Raw genomic sequence first — 16169 nt, forward strand, 5'->3', positions numbered from 1 at the left:
TATTACCAGTGACAGTTCCTACCATGTAGGATCAAGGTGCCGACTTGGCTGGCACTGCAGCCCTCTGATCCCATCTTCCTCCTGTTTTGGATTTCAAACTCAGTCTGTCTGTCATGGCTTTATAGGGAAGAGCTGCTTCCCTGTAGCAACAAAGTGCTGAGCTTGCTTCCTGTACAGGCTCGTGAGACTTTCCCCTCAGCTGCATATTTAACCTGGGATTTTCAAAGCAGCATATGGGAGCTAGGCATGAAGGTCAATAGGAGCAGGACATGCCTAACTCCCATAAGCTTTCCTTTGAAAATCCCACCCCCCATTTTATGAGGAGAGAAGGTGAATCTCAGATATTTTAAGTGCCCATCATTGCACACACATTGTCCTCAGGGGAGTCAAAGAAGGGAACTGGGGAAAATCCAGTCCTCTAACTACCCATTACAGGTATGTCTACACCCCAGATTAAGGTGTAATTGAGGATGCTTTCATCTCGCTAGTGTAACAATAGCAGTGAAGACACAGTGGCATGGCCTGTGTCCCAGGTCAACAATCTGTGTATGGAACCAGGTTTAATCCTCACTCCAGAGCAAAGACTTGAACTCAGAGCTTCCCCGCTCCCCAGTGAGAAGGCTACAGGCTAGTCTGGGGTGCATTGCTCTCAATCTCTCCTGTTGAAACTGTTCCGCTCTGTATAAATACTTAACTGTTCAGTAGGCCAGAGCGAGTGAGCATGACTATATCCTGATGATTAAAGCACTTACCTGACAGATGTGGATTCAAATCTCTCCTCTGGAAGAGAGAGCACCCCACCCCAGAACAACCGGTCGCTTGGGGGTTAGGATGTTTAGCTGGGAGGAGGGACAATTGGGTTCAAGTCCCTGCTCCAGAGTGGGGATTCAAACCTCTGTCCTCCAAAGTGGGGAGGGGAGAATGGACACACACACACTCTCTCTCTATTTGCTGGCCTGGAAAAAGTTTTCTCCAACCAAAACTAATCGGGTCAAATTCATGAATAGTTTCAGGTCGATTGAAACAGCATTTTTCAGTGATTAAGCTATTTGAGTGAAAAATTTCACCCACTTCTCATGCTGAACCCCGTCAACTGCCACAGACTTCAGTCTGAAATCAGGGGGAGCTGAGGGGGCTCTGGACTTTTATGGGTTCAGTCCCTAAGAGAACCACCAATGGGCTCCTAGACCAGGGAAGACCAGGTAGGGATATTGCATTAGTGATAGCTTTAGGATATTGGCTGTTGGCTAACATCAGCCCCACCACCTTGGGCACATAGAAGTTGGAGATGGAAAGAACACTCAAGATCATCTTCCCTCCCCTTTTGAAGGGCAGGTAATCGTCTCTCACAAAGCATGTAACATATTAAAGTGTTACAGGGTAGATCTCAGCCCGGGACTGCAATGAAAGCACTGTGAAGTCCCTTTGTTTTCTGCTTTTGCCTATGCTGCTTTGGATGAACAAGCCAAGCTGTGGGCCTTGAAGGTTAGATTTCTTGAGCAAGACAATTGTGTTTTAAACTGGGTGCTCCCTTTGTTCTCCCAAGGACTCAGCTTTCTTCCTGCAGGACACATGCTGCCATTGTTCCTCCAGGTACTCCCGCTGTACTCTGGCAGACTCCCATTGTTCCTCCAGGTACTCCCGCTGTACTCTGGCAGACTTCCATTGTTCCTCCAGGTACTCCCGCTGTACTCTGGCAGACTTCCATTGTTCCACCAAGCTCTCTCTCTTTGATGCTTCAGAATAAAACAGTGTTTATGAAAAACATTTTCAATTTCACCCTTGACTGAGCAGGTCAGGCCTTCCTTGCCCTGAGTCCATAGGGACGCCAGCTCACTTCATCATCTCCTGCTCCCTGATGTTATGAATCATATTCACTTTCACTAAGCCCCCTTTCCTGGCTGCCCGCAGAGGGGACATGGACACAGTTCTTTCTGCAGCCTGTCAATGCTGTCCCACACCAGCCTGAGAGGGTCACTCCCTCCCTAGAATTCCCAGCATTAGCAAAGGGCCAGGACTGGAGAGGCAAGCATGGTGCAGATCAGCACTGAGGTGCATTGACACAGCCTTATGGGGATCCAGCGATGGAATAGCAAGGGCACTGCAGGCAGGAGGTCTCAGCTGTACTGATAAGGCAATGAGGTGCACCGATAAAGTAGGGGCACCCAGCCAGACAGGAAGTGAATGCTAAAGTCACAGCCAGGAATAATGGTTCAGGTGTTTTCCCCACTCAGGTGTCTGGCTATTTAACAACTTGCCATATGCCATGACAAGACCCTGTACCTTGGCCAAACCACAGTGCGCTGCTCAGGCAGACCAATGTACAGATATTACACAGCACATTAATGTTATTCCTCTGGGTGCCAGGATAACAGATCCAGTGAACTAGGGATGCAAAAGGCTTCTGGCCTCTGTCTGGGTCTGTCATCTTGGAGCATGTTAATACTTTCAGAGAAAGACTAGCAGAAGGAGCCGGAAATGGGAAGAGGACAGAGGAAACACTCTTCCAAGATGAGCCCAGCAGAAAAGCTCACAATAATAATACGTTGTTAAACAAAACCAGAGGGCAGGCTGCAACCCCAGGACACAAAGGCACTCGCACTCCTTTAGAAATATATTTTATTATTTTAATGCTCATTTTAAAAAAATGTAACCAAGACATTACACTCAGCAGCATCACCAGCAACGGGCTCCTCAGTGCCCGGCTGTCTGATTACTCATCACATTCTAAACCATTGGTCAATGCACTTAAAATATAATTACATGCACAGAATTCACCCCCTCTTCTGCCATGCTGCTCCCACTCCTAAGTGATAGACATCGACAGAGGGAAAGGGGGAGCAACCAATATATCATTTATAAAACATTTAAATTAAAAGGGTAAGAGATATCACGTATGCACTCGGGTGTTTGGGTCCCCTTGCTCCATGGGACAATGGGAAGGTGTAATACAAGATGGAGATGATGGCTCTGAAAAGCAGAGGAAAGAGGAAAAATTCTCCTGTGAGTGGGAAGGAGACAAGGAGTGAATGCAACAGTTGCTCTGGGATAAAAAGGATCCAGTCCTGATTTTGCTACATTATGGCTTGAACTAACCTAGCTTCCAAAGTAAGGCTGGGAGGTACAAGAAATAGATTCAGGCCTGATGCTCGTATTCTAAGCATTTGGGCCCCAGATTCTCTTCTCACACCAATTTCCCATTGGTGAAACTTCATTTTAGTTACTCTTGATTCATGCTGGTGAAAGGAAGATCAAAATCAGGCCTTTGACCTCTTCCACTCAGCACTGGAGCGAGGTGATTCCCCTGCCAATGGTAACCATGGAGAGGATTGATCTTTAGGCAGTTTCCTTATCAAAGAACAGTGGAGTATTCTACAGCTGTGATGCCACACCCTGCTCAGTAGCATTGCTGCTATTTGGTTAGCCATTCCTGTAGAATATTGTTAGGTTATTTATTTATTTTTAAATAAGGGCTCATCAGATGCAGATCAAGAAGAAAGGCCTTTGCGACTTCTGGACATTCTAAGAAGATGGGCAGCATCTGTGAAGGGGGAGCCACCCAAAAATCTATTCTGCCTCAGCCACATAATGACCAGATGGGAACAATCAGCTATACCTGCTAAATCAAACATAAATATGGGAAGCATGGGCTATGCAGGATAGCCACGCCACCTGTGTGTCCCCCCGGAACCTGCAGTGCATCTCCCCAAATCTTCCAGCATGTTCCTGCCCCTTGACTGTCCCAGAATCCTCCAGCACATGTCTGCCCCCCCCCCCCAAGCCCTCCAAAATCTCCCTATTTTTTCCAAACCTGTCTCTAAACACAAGCATTCACTTACTGATCAGCACGAATTACAATTTCATTGGTAAACACTCATTGTCTGAAATAGCTCTGCCTATTTCTTTCCACCAATTTTCAAATGTTATCTGTCATTCAAACATCGTGGTCTTGTCGATACACAGCTTTCTGCTATTTAACTCTGCAACTGGATTTTGCAACTGCAACTGCAACTCTGCAAAGGATTTTGAAACAGTCCGTCTGAACCATGCTATACAGAATAAAGTTGTGACGTATTGTGCACGACCAACCAGCCAGCATGCTATCAACCAAAAGGCCCTGAGAATGGCTCTTGATAAAGTCAATCCTGGCAACCAGCCAGAACCTCATTAAAACTGTGCAAGGCAAATAAACCTTGGAATTCACTAGTCTCCTGGGAATGATGAAATTAATGGAATCTTCCTCACACAGAATCAGACACTAGGTGGCTTCAGTGGGGAAAGACACACCTAGGTTCCTTCTCTTCAGAACAGCTGTGTTTCATCAGCTAAACATTCTCCACTGCAAAGGAAATGAGGAGGATGTGGGAGGGGGAGAAGCACATCCTCTTTGACCTTTGTATTGACCAATGACTTTTGTAGTTGAGATAAGGTGGCGTGACAGATAGAAGAGGCAGGAGAAAAGCATATACTTTGCACAGAGCTCCTCTTCTCTGGCTTTTTTCAGACTCTCGGCCTAAACAGCAGTCAGATTACGGTGGTGACGCCCAGTGTTGCCAATCACAATCAAATAAAGAGCCTCACTATGTGTGATGGTTTTGCTACAGCCCCAGCTCCTGGAGTCATAGTCTCACATTCAAATCTGTACTTCCAATTCACAGCTATGGAGACAAATCTGAAAACATGAATCCTAAAAAGGATCAAAGAGAGGAAGGCAAATAAACAGAACTCCAAATGCCCTGCTTTTCAAAATCTCATAGTATTTGGGGGCCTGACTGACGATTTTTCAACGCTTGGTGTTGGCAGCACCTTGACAGGGAGTTCAATACTGTGTCTGTGGAGCTTGCTGTCCATGTCACTATGTGCTAGGAACGCTGGCTCCTAAAGCTATTGATTGCCTGTTGAACACTGTCCAGTGAGCATAGGGACACTTGTGTCCAACCAGTTCTCCTGAGCATGGCAGCCCTCATCTGCTTGTCTGACATTTCCCCAGCAAGATATCCCAAAGGTCTCTCTCTAACACGTATCAGCCGAAAGACAGATGGGTGTAATCTGATGGGCTCCATGTCATCCTCTAGTCATCTTTTCTGGAGGCTGATGATCATAGCACCTACAAGCCCCAATCATGGACCAGGAATCCATTGTGGTAGGTGCTGTATGAACCCAGAACAAAAGATGGTCCTTGCCTGAGGAGCTTGCATCATCTCTAAATCCTTACAAGCTGAGCTGCCCTCTGCCTGGGGAAGGGATGCCGATCTAGTGCAAGCTCCCCTAGTCCTGCCCACAACCCATGAATCAATCCCAGCCTCAGCTTCCCTTCAGCTTTTGGGGGCTACAGAGACCGCATTTCCTTTCAGCTCTGGATGTTAACAATGAAAGGGCATTTGACACAGCTGGTTAAATGCCCTGAACAGCAATACTGGAGCCAATTCCAAGACTGCTGAAGACCAAGTGAGCTTATATGACAACCCAGTTAGACTGGTGAGTTTTCCAGTGGGACCCTCCCAAGTTTGTTAAACCCACATAGATCAACTCTGTCCTTGTAGTAACCAAGCTGCACATTTGGGTGTGAGGAAGCTGGGGGAGCAGTGGAAGGCAGCCAGCCTGTGTTGGTTCTTATAAAGTTTGATGTAATATAGCATCAGGCAGATCCTGTGTGACAGCCAGCAGAACGTGACAGCACACACTTTCTGCACTTGTGTGTGTTACAGCACATGAGCAATGCTGATATTTCCCCATACTTCCTTCCCTGCTCCGCTTCTGTGTGGACCTAATTGTTATGCTGTGAAGGCAGGATGTCATCTTGTGTTATTCTTAGCAGCATTTCAGCGCCTGAGTTCTGAAAAGATCAAAGCCCTTCGTGTATTCCTCCACTGCTGAAAGGTTACAGAAGGTTGGCGATGCACAATCCCCCACATAGCATAGAGGAATATATTCCACCAGGGAAGATCAACAATAATAAAATCCCAAACGCAAGCTATGGAGCCTGATAATGGAAGACTTATGCTAAAAAGGAACTGACTCAACTTGACTGTGATGTCTATTGTTTTAATACTTGCCTTGTCTTGTCTTTTTGCTGAGAGCTTTGGTGGCAAAAGCAACTTTTTATCTGTCTGCCAGACATACTTGTTGAAAGCCCTGTACTGGCTGGGACCTTCAGTGCTAAACTCTCTCCAAAGTCATACACCAACCCTCCTTGCCCCCATTCACCCAGGGAGCACAACGGAAAGGAAATTCCCTTTAAATAGCTTGTCAATAAGGAATGAATAAGCATTGCCTTTCCTTCTCTTGCCCCCAAATTTCAGAATCTCTCTCCCCTCAAAAAAAGTTACCCTGATCTGAGGTCTGGGATGGCCAACTCTCAGACCTGGACCAGTGGTAGGATTGAGTGGTGATATATAATGCTTCAGGGTCAAAGAATGGATCACTGGAAAGGGGAGATTTCCAGCTTTCCAGTGGGACAGACGGCACCTGCCTCTAGCCCCAGAAGGCCCTGTGATAGACTTTTGTCCACACTAGTGTTACAGTAATAGCTATTTTAGGTGAGCTTTGGAATATTTTTTTTTCTCATAACCATACATGGCAGATGAAGCATACAAGCTGATTGGGCTTGGATAAAGATTTTATTGGCCCCCTTTAGGATGAGTGGCTTCACCAGTTACAAGTAAGGGGCCATTCCAAACACATGTAAAAACCCTTTGTAACATATCACACTGTCATGTACCCTGTATTAGAGACAGATCAGACCATGGTCTATCAGAAAGGCAGGCAAGGCTAATGCTGTGACTGCACAGATCAGGGAGGGGTGCACTGGTGGTTGTTTTCCAGTTCTCTGAAACACAAGCTTCTTTCTCTCTCAAACTGCACTCACGTGCCCCCACTTCTACTGGTGCACACATATCCACGCACACTCATTTGTAATGCACACCCACATATTACAGAAACACAGGGCTTCACGGTTAACCAGATTCCATGAGTTGTTTGAAACAATATAGAAAAAATGGTTTTAATGAACTTGGGCTCATGAATTCTAGACTTTAAAACCAAGTTCAGTTTTAAAAGTTGTTTTTACTTTCAAGAAAAATGAGCAATTAAAGTTCACCAAAAAGAGGAATTCTAGAGAAAACGTAACTAAGGCTGTGGAATGAATGGGCATTCTGCATACACAGGTGCAGACAAACAAAGATAAGCAGAGGAAAGAACCAGCCACAAAGACATTGCAAACATGGACCTATTACCAGTCTGTGGTCATCTCTCATTGCTAACAACACACCTGCCAGCAATTCACAAAACCTGCTATCACCACCCTATTAGCCCTTCCCTTCCCACACAGACCTGCCCCTGCCTTGCTGTTACCCACAGCACACAGACACCTGCCAGTGTCCCATTGGCTAATAAAACTATCAAATTATCATATATAGTCTTTGTTCTTTCGGTGAAATGGAAGGGTCTGAAATATAGTTACCAGTTTGCTTCAATGTGCCAGGACGTAGCTGGACACTGTAGGCTTGGATAGAGCCACCCTCTCTTGTATACATTCATAACTGACAACATAATAGCACCTTACACACAAGTAACTTCCCAGCGGCCCATCTCCATGGAACACAGGGGAGGTAAAACCTTCTGTCTATATTCCAGCTCACTGTAAAATAATTCATAACTGATCTAGCAGTGAGTGGAAAATCAGGAAACCTGTTGTACTAGTAAGCTTTAAAAACTAATTTTAAAACAGAATCTCACAGTTGAAGATGCTGAAAGTTCCCACCAGTTGAATCCCTTCACTCTTCAGGCAGCATAGCATCTTTCCTGACCAGTAGGCACTGCTATACCCTCTACTTCTGTTAGAGGCCACAGTGTTAAAAGCCCTGCCCCCTCTTCCTCCTCATGAAGTAGTAAATGTTTCAGTCACACCTTTATTTCTGTTGGTAAAGACACTAAACTGAAGAACAACCACAGATACTCAGTACAGCATAATGTCATAACACACCCTGCTGGAGCAGAGTCTCCCAATGCTAAAATTCAGATGTCAGATATGACCTTTGCTCTCTTCTCTCTGTCTCTCTGAATTGGGCCTTTGATAGCTATAATGTCCCTCCTCTTCCTTTGTTGAAAACAGTGCCTCTCAATCTTTCTCCAGTCTAGTTCTTTGGATCTTCCCATCAGTCCTGGGTAGGGACCCCCTACGTGATAGTGACCTGGCCTCACTCCTCTTTTCCCCTCATCCTCCCTTTCTCCCATAGCAGAGGCAGCCAGTAGAAAAAAAGAAAAAAGAAAAAAAACCACCAGATTTCATTCCAGTGGAAAGACGTTGTGAGAGTCATCAGGAAACGTCAGCTGCTGCCAAGGTTGAATTCTCCAGTTCAGAGTAAGAGACACGAATGCCAATTAGCTCTTCAGTAAGAAGCTCCATGTTCCCACACACATCTGAAAGGTCCCCATTTTTGCAGGAATGTGGGAGATGCCCATTTATCTCCATGTCTAGTGAATTCCCATTGTGGTGCCATTCCAAACCTGCCTTGCATTTACTCAGGTCCTGCATGTCAGTATCTTTGTGGATAGCACCCAGCTCCCCATTGGCATATATGTTCAGAGCATACTCACTGATCCTAATGCTGGCATTTTCTCCATCCCCACCATAAGTGGAAGTCCTAGTACTGGCAGTACCAGTCTTGAACTGCTTCTTGCCTACAATATGCTGCCTGAGAATTTTACGGAAGGTGAGTCGGAATTCCCTGATCCGGTAGGCATAAATCAATGGGTTCACTACGGAGTTGGCATGAGACAGGATAATGGCCAGGTACATCAGCCAGAGGGGAGGACGGGCACAACCCGGGCAAAAGAGTGTGAAGCAGTTTATAATGTGGAGTGGAAGCCAACAGATGGCAAACAACCCAACGATGATGGCCAAAGACTTGGCCGCATGGACTTCCTTCTGCAAAGTAGAGCGTGAGCGTTCCCCATGTACCATCTTGTTCTCCATCTGTTTGAGCTGCCGCCTGGCTGCCAGAAAGATTTTCAGGTAGATGCCAAACATGAGGAGGAGGGGCACCAACACACAGGCAAAAAAATTGTAGTAGACCATGTACTCCATGGTGACAACTGTCTCAAAGAGACAAGCTATCATGCTTTTACTGCAGTTACTGAGTGAGGAATTATTGGTGTCCTGAGCTTCCCTCTGGGAGCATTTGTTCCAGCCCAGCATGGGCGTCAGGCCGATGATGAAGGATAAGACCCAGCAGATGGCAATGATACCTTTGGCTCGCGAGCTGGTCACCAAACCATTGTACCTGGAAAGCAGAGGAGAGGAAGATTACAACAGTGTAACTGGTACAAGCACCTGATGCCCATGTAGCTTCCCAATGCTCATCTCCATGGAAGGTATGGGGGAGGTAAAGCCTTTTAGGGAATACTCCAGCTCGCTGCAATGTGCTTATCAGAAGCATCACTGAACTGCAGCGCTGAGCCCATTTCCCTCAACCCAGTGAGGGCCAGAGTGATGTTGGACGTGGACAAGGAGCCCTTCTAATCTATCCTATCCACTCTTGGGGGGCGAAGGGTGGGTGCCAGCAGCACAGGTCAGCTCCCAACAAATAATGCCTATCAGCAATTCCCTTCTCTGCCTTACAAATACTCACTCATGGTTATGAGCCTGCTTGTCAAGGCATAGAGGAAGCAACTGTCCTGCTCTGCCCCTCTGCCCGCAGGGAACTGAAACACCCAGAGCTGCTGCTCTAACTTTATCTCTATGTACTGCCAAAGGCAGAAATAGCTATTGAGCATCCCTGTAGTGTGGCGTTGCTTGCCCCCTATCTGAGTGCAGGTAGGGTCCCAGGAGTCCAGTACAACTGCCCAGTATCACAGAGCTCTAGGATACTGTGGTAGTCGCCCAATGTCATAGAGCTTAGATGAGGGTCTCAGAGAAAGGGCACCATTAGCTCAGTATCAGAGCTCAGGCTGCACAGCATGCCCTTGATGGCAGTCACAGGGAATTCAGTATTGCCAGCCCAACGCTGATCAACTGAGATGAGATCCATAACCAAGCTGAGCAGCGCTGACCGTTGTGCCTTTCACAAAATAACCAATTCAGCATGACTGACTGCCTCAACTGAAGAAAGATCAAGGACTCTGAATAACAGAACATACTGTGGTCGGGCAGAGCTCTGAGGTCAACATGTCACTATACCCCTCATGCCAGTGCTTTGGGCAATAAATCCACCTGGCTGTTTTGAGAGAAAAAACAGAAGCGCAGTAAGAACCTGACACACAACCAAAAGGCCTTTGTTTTCCAAATATTAGCTGATCCATGGGTCTAGCATGCTGCTGTAAGCCCTCAGCTGAAGGCACTAGCTGTACGCTTTGAAAATGTAAGTTGTAGTCGTGTGTCACATGTGAGTACAGTCTCTTTTCCCCTCGTAGTACTTCACACAGAAAGGGAATGGCAAGGTTCCCACATTGTCCGTTGCTGGGTCCCACACTGTACTTGACCCTGTGCGTGCGTGATCTGACTATGGGATGCTCCCGTGTTCTCCAGTAGTTGCACTACTTCTTTCCTCATATCAGATTCTTTTAACAAACAAACTTAAAAAAACACCACCCAAAACTCGCTCTCTCTCTCTCAGTGGGTTTGTTCTTCCCACACACGCTCCTCTCCTAAGGCGAACTAAAGCCCTACAGGGAAGGGGAGGAGGGATGCTGCTTGTCTCAGCCAGAGAACAGAACTGGGAGCTGGTATGTGTTCTCAGCCCCTGGAAAATACAGCCAGGCATGATATGGGAGTGCAGGCTGATCATTCATACATTCTTTAATTGCCTTTCAAAAGCATAAAAAGTGGGAGACTGGGGGAAAAAAAGAAGGATGGCGCAACTCTTTTCTCTACAAGCTGGCGAGAGGACTCAATCCAGATCTGGAAGATAGAGAAGGTTTCTCTAGAAACTGGTGACAGTTGTGTGAATCCTTAAAAAGTGTTAAGAATACTGTCTATCCAGGAGGAGAGAAGTGGAGTTACTCTTAAATTCAGATCTAACCGACATGAGTGGAGTTATACCTGAGCTTCAAAATGTATATTTAAAATCACAAAGAGGGAATAAGAGATTGGCAGATGGCACTTGAAGCTTTAAAAAAATAAACTAGAATTGGCTGCATCTTTGTCAGGAGGAATTTTGAAATTGTACAGCTGTTATCCCACGGCTGGAGAGGTCCCTTCCCTGACACTAAAAATACATTTATTCCAGCTCTCAGTGCTCTTACCCTCTGGGGATTTCCATGCAACAGGCTTTAAAGGCTTGTGAAACAGCTTTTAACCCAAGCATCCTCCTTGCTGTACTGCCCTACAGTACTGGGGTAGCAGTAGAATTAATCAGCACAGAACTGCGTCCTTCTATAGCACCTCTCATTCAGGGATCTCCAAGAGGTTTGAGTTGTGCCTCACACAGTAACATCCCCCTTTGACAAGTCCATAGAGACAGAGAGAGATGAAAACACATTATCTACAAACAAGTTCACCACAATTCTGAAAGTGTCAGGACAAGGTAACAAACCTCACCGCCCCTGTAACCTAGTAAGAAGGTAAACTCATGTCTGTAGAGATTGAAGGACTACATACAGAATGGCTTTAGAGTGCCTTAGAGACGGGAACCAAATGCAAATGTTTAAATAGATAGAAATAAAATCATGAATACAGCATCCAAGAGCGCGTAGGCTCTGAGCATGTCAATAGTCAGATTCCTGCCCTGAAGAGGTTATAATCAAAGGGACTGATCTTACTGACAGTTACTGAGGGGCCTGACCCCCATTGATTTCAGTGGGACCATTTATGGGTAATAAGTAGTGAATCTAGTAGCAAGTGATACTCCAAGGCAGAACATCTTCCAGATTGTCAAAAGCCTTGTGACAGTGAGCTCTTCTGGTGCTTCTCGAGCAGCCCATAACTAACATGTGGCTAATGGTGTTAGTGTACAAATGAGGAAATAAACTACATTCACTCCAAGCAAGGCTGCTTAATTCTACACCAGCAGAAACAAGGATGTGCAAAACAGTGTTTGTGACAAAACAGGTTACATCAGGAGGGAAGGGCATTACAAACTATGGACCAAAAAAAGGCCGTGAACCCAGGGATGTCTAAGGGTGCATCTGACCGCTCAGATCCAAAACATGGGATTTAAAACAGAAAAATCAGCCATTTCAGCAGCCACTTTACTTGCATAGGGTTCAATTATCAAGCGTGAGCTACCGTTTCACATCTGAACTCCAAGATTAGCAGTAAGGCAACTAAAGTGGACATTTCAGAGGACTTTTCAGCATCTCAGGTTCCAAGCATGGCTCACTACATCCAATTAGTTTCAATCTGTGGTGGTGAAATTGTGACCCTTCATTCCAATATGAGCTCACAGCTGCAAATTCAACACTAGCTAGAGAAAGAACACCTTACAGAGAACTTCCAAGTGACTGAGAATATGGTCTCAGCAATTCTAAGAAAAGGGGTGCCCACAATTACTTGCACATCTAGGTTATCCATAAGAACGGCCGTACCGGGTCAGACCAAAGGTCCATCTAGCCCAGTATCTGTCTACTGACAGTGGCCAATGCCAGGTGCCCCAGAGGGAGTGAACCTAACAGGCAGTGATCAAGTGATCTCTCTCCTGCCATCCATCTCCATCCTCTGACAAACAGAGGCTAGGGACACCATTCCTTATTCATTCTGGCTAATAGCCATTTATGGACTTAACCTCCATGAATTTATCCAGTTCTCTTTTAAACACTGTTATAGTCCTAGCCTTCACAACATCCTCTGGTAAGGAGTTCCACAAGTTGACTATGCGCTGCGTGAAGAAGAACTTCCTTTTATTTGTTTTAAACCTGCTGCCTATTAAATCCAGGCGCAAATCAGAGTGGGAAGAAAGATTTGCATTTCAGCATGTTATTATAGTTGACGTTGGATCATCACAAATAAAAGGATTTCTTCCATTGTTGTTTGCAATGTTGTTGTAGCTGTACTGGTCCCAGGATATTAGAGACACAAAGTGGATGAGGTAAAATCTTTTCTTGGACCAACGTCTGTTGATGAAAGAGACAAGAGCTCTGTATAAGCTCGAAAGCTTGTCTCTTGCACCAACAAAAGTTGGTTCAAGACATTACCTTGTCTCACAAATAAAAGGTTGCTACCTTTGAGAATGGGGACAAGGTGCTGGACAAATGGTAATTTGAGAACTTTTCTGTTTGACTGCAGGAAGAAACTCTGTCTTCTTCTATCCAGTGCACCTCCCCTACCTGCCATTTCATCATGAGAATACCTTTTATACCCCCTGCCCCCTCACACACACACACACGCTTGGACATTGTGCCCTCTGAGCTGGGAAATGCCTATTGTTCTTGGCCAACAACTTTACTCTGGGACTAAGAATACCAACCAGTTTTATTTATAACACCCAGGTTTTGTTGTACCAGTGAGCAGAGGCTCTCAGTGCACCTGACATATTAGGGACATGAACGACTTAGCCCTGAACCATTCAATAGCTAGTGCTTCTCCCTACCTGAAACATGCCCCATACCACTTCTGGAGTGCAGTACTTGTATTAGCCCCTATCAGACTTTGCAGCCTGGTCCATAATTCCTTGCATCATTAGCTAATTGTTTAGAAAAACTTTTGGAAAGTCTGTCAAATTTTGCACAATGTTCCATCAAAACATTTTTGGGAAATAAAGTTTAGAATTTGCAGGATATTTTTAAGCATAATTCATCACTGATTGTTTGACACACACATTTTTTTTTTTTTTTTTTATAATTATACCCAAGTGTGCATATTTTCCCCACCAGCTTTCAGACAGGTCAGAAACGTTTAATCTTTAACAAAAGATCTTTTCCTCCAACTGTCTGTCAAATGTTTGTGTTACTTAGGTGTTGAAAAATAACATTTTGAACAGCGTGAACATCACTTCCCTTTTCCATTAACCAGGTTTTACTTTCTCCTCATGTCTGAGGTCAGAAATCTATTAAGGTGTCTACTGATCCACAGACTGTTCCAGGGGAAACAGTTGACAAGATCTACCACTGCTACTGTAAAAGACAAACAGAAAGAGGAAGACGCAGACCCTTTTGTACACCAAGCTACACACAGGTTTTTACTGATTCAGTGATGTTGCTCATTTGTTATCGAAATAGTTACATTGGAACAACCCCTTTGTGTGGACAGAGTTATACTGGTATAAAGGGGCTGATATTGATGTAGCTTATTTCCATAATGTAATGGTATAGCTTACATCCTATAAATGTGTCCAAACTAGGGGGCTTTACTGGTTTCCAAATCTATCTGCTAAAGGATATAGTTACAGTGGTACAAAAGGCCATACAGACCAGCCTTCGGGCGAAGAGCATTGCATTAGTTCACATTGCAGAGAATGTCTTCACAATTATAAGGGACAGAAGCCTTTTATTCTTAAAAGGACAAGTTTATTAATCAACAGAAGTTCTGGATGGCCATGCTGCTCACAAGTGGCAAAGACACAGCTAAGCCATCTCAAATGATTCACACTCAGAGATGGTGATTTCGAAAGCACATAAGTGACTCAGGAGTACAAGATCCTTCAAAAGCCAAAACTGATCACATCACCAAGGAGTTGTTATATACCACACTAAAAAGGGGTTTTGCAGATACATTTGGGAGACTTTAAGCCTTATGTCCCCACTCCTGCAAATATTTACATATGATTAACTTTAAGCATGTGAATAGTCCTAAGGGGACTACTCACGTACTTAACTTTAAGCCTGGTACTATTTTTATATCCTTCCACCTGTAACAGGCCAGGTTTCCTTAGCACCATGAGTCTCACTGTGAAGACCTCAAAGGAAGAGAAAAACATAATTAATGCATTCTAGAACCCTCTAAAAGTGGCGTAAAACAGCTTCCCTAGACATAATAATTAGGCTTGGAAGGATTTGCTTTTTATTGATAAATGTTGGTTAATGTTTATTTTACCCCAAACACCCCCAACGAAAACATATTTCCATCTAGAATTACTGAAGTTTACCAACAGGCAAAATTAGAAAAATCCTGTTTGAGAACTTAGAGTTTGATTTACAGATAACTTTGTATATTGTGATGTTGATAATTTGTGTTTTAACAATTATAAAGCTTTAACTATTTGAATCTCAACATTTACTGTCATTAAATAATTATTTTCTAACCCTCCCTGAATTTCCTGCAATTGTGAAAATTTAAAATCAATAAAAAATTTAAAAAGGCTTAAAAATTAAACATTCTTATTTGTCAAAATTATAAAACATAAAGATCTAATTCTGGCAACCTATTAATAATGATGGGATTTTAAGGCCTAACTTTTAGAAGCTTCAGGGGATAGAAGTGTCATAAATAGATAGCTAAGGGTTAATGTTTCTTTTACCTGTAAAGGGTTAACAAAGGGAACCAAACACCTGACCAGAGGACCAATCAGGAAACTGGATTTTTCAAAGTCAGGAGGAATTTGTCGAGTCTTTGTCTGTCTCTCAGCTATGAGAAGGTTCTTTCTATCTTTCTAATCTTCTGTTCCAAATGTAAGTACAGGTAGAAAAACAATATAGGCTTTTTATGTTTTGGTTGTATTTACTGTGTTAACTTGCTGGAATTTTAATTGTCTCTCTTTTGATAAGTTGTTATTCATTTTTCTTTAAGCATTGATCTGTATTTTGTCATCTTGATCACAGAAATTTTGATGTCTTTTCTTCTTTTTTTAATAAAGCTTCTTTTAAGACTTGTTTGAGTTTTCTCTCTGGTAGCTAAGGAGGGGAATTCTCTTTGTGTTAGATCTACAGAGGGTAAGCTCTGCAGCACAGGAATTGGTGGGGGGAGAGAGAGAATCATCTGTTCCTTGTTGGGTTGTCTCTTGTGGAATAGAGAGACATGCTTCTTGGTATTGTGATGTAAAGAGATTGCATCAGTACTCTCAGGTTAGCCCAGAAGGAAAGTCTGGGTGGAGAGAGAGGGGAAGGGAAGTGGGTATTTCCCTTTGTTTGTGAGACTCAGAGTTCTGAGTCTTGGGTCTCCAGGAAAGTTTGGGGGACCAGAGCGAGGCAGGCGCTGTAATTCCTGTCTGGTGGCAGCGAGATAAGATCCAAGCTGGTAATTAAGCTTGGAGGTTCATGCTAGGCACCCACATTTTGGACGCTAAGGTCCAGATTTG

At 44.3% G+C, this 16169-nt stretch overlaps 1 protein-coding gene across 1 annotated transcript in view; it reads right to left on the minus strand.

The window, feature by feature from the left end:
* Positions 1-7530: 7530 nt before the first annotated feature.
* The window catches only part of ADORA2A (adenosine A2a receptor), a 34568-nt gene continuing 25929 nt past the window's right edge, over positions 7531-16169 (minus strand). The window contains exon 3 of the mRNA XM_032801308.2: positions 7531-9284. Coding sequence (XP_032657199.1) covers positions 8318-9284 — 967 coding nt within the window. The 3' untranslated portion in view covers positions 7531-8317. The remainder of the gene's footprint in view (positions 9285-16169) is intronic.

Source organism: Chelonoidis abingdonii, chromosome 22 (genome assembly GCF_003597395.2).
Source record: "Chelonoidis abingdonii isolate Lonesome George chromosome 22, CheloAbing_2.0, whole genome shotgun sequence".
Lineage (NCBI taxonomy): Eukaryota > Metazoa > Chordata > Testudines > Testudinidae > Chelonoidis > Chelonoidis abingdonii.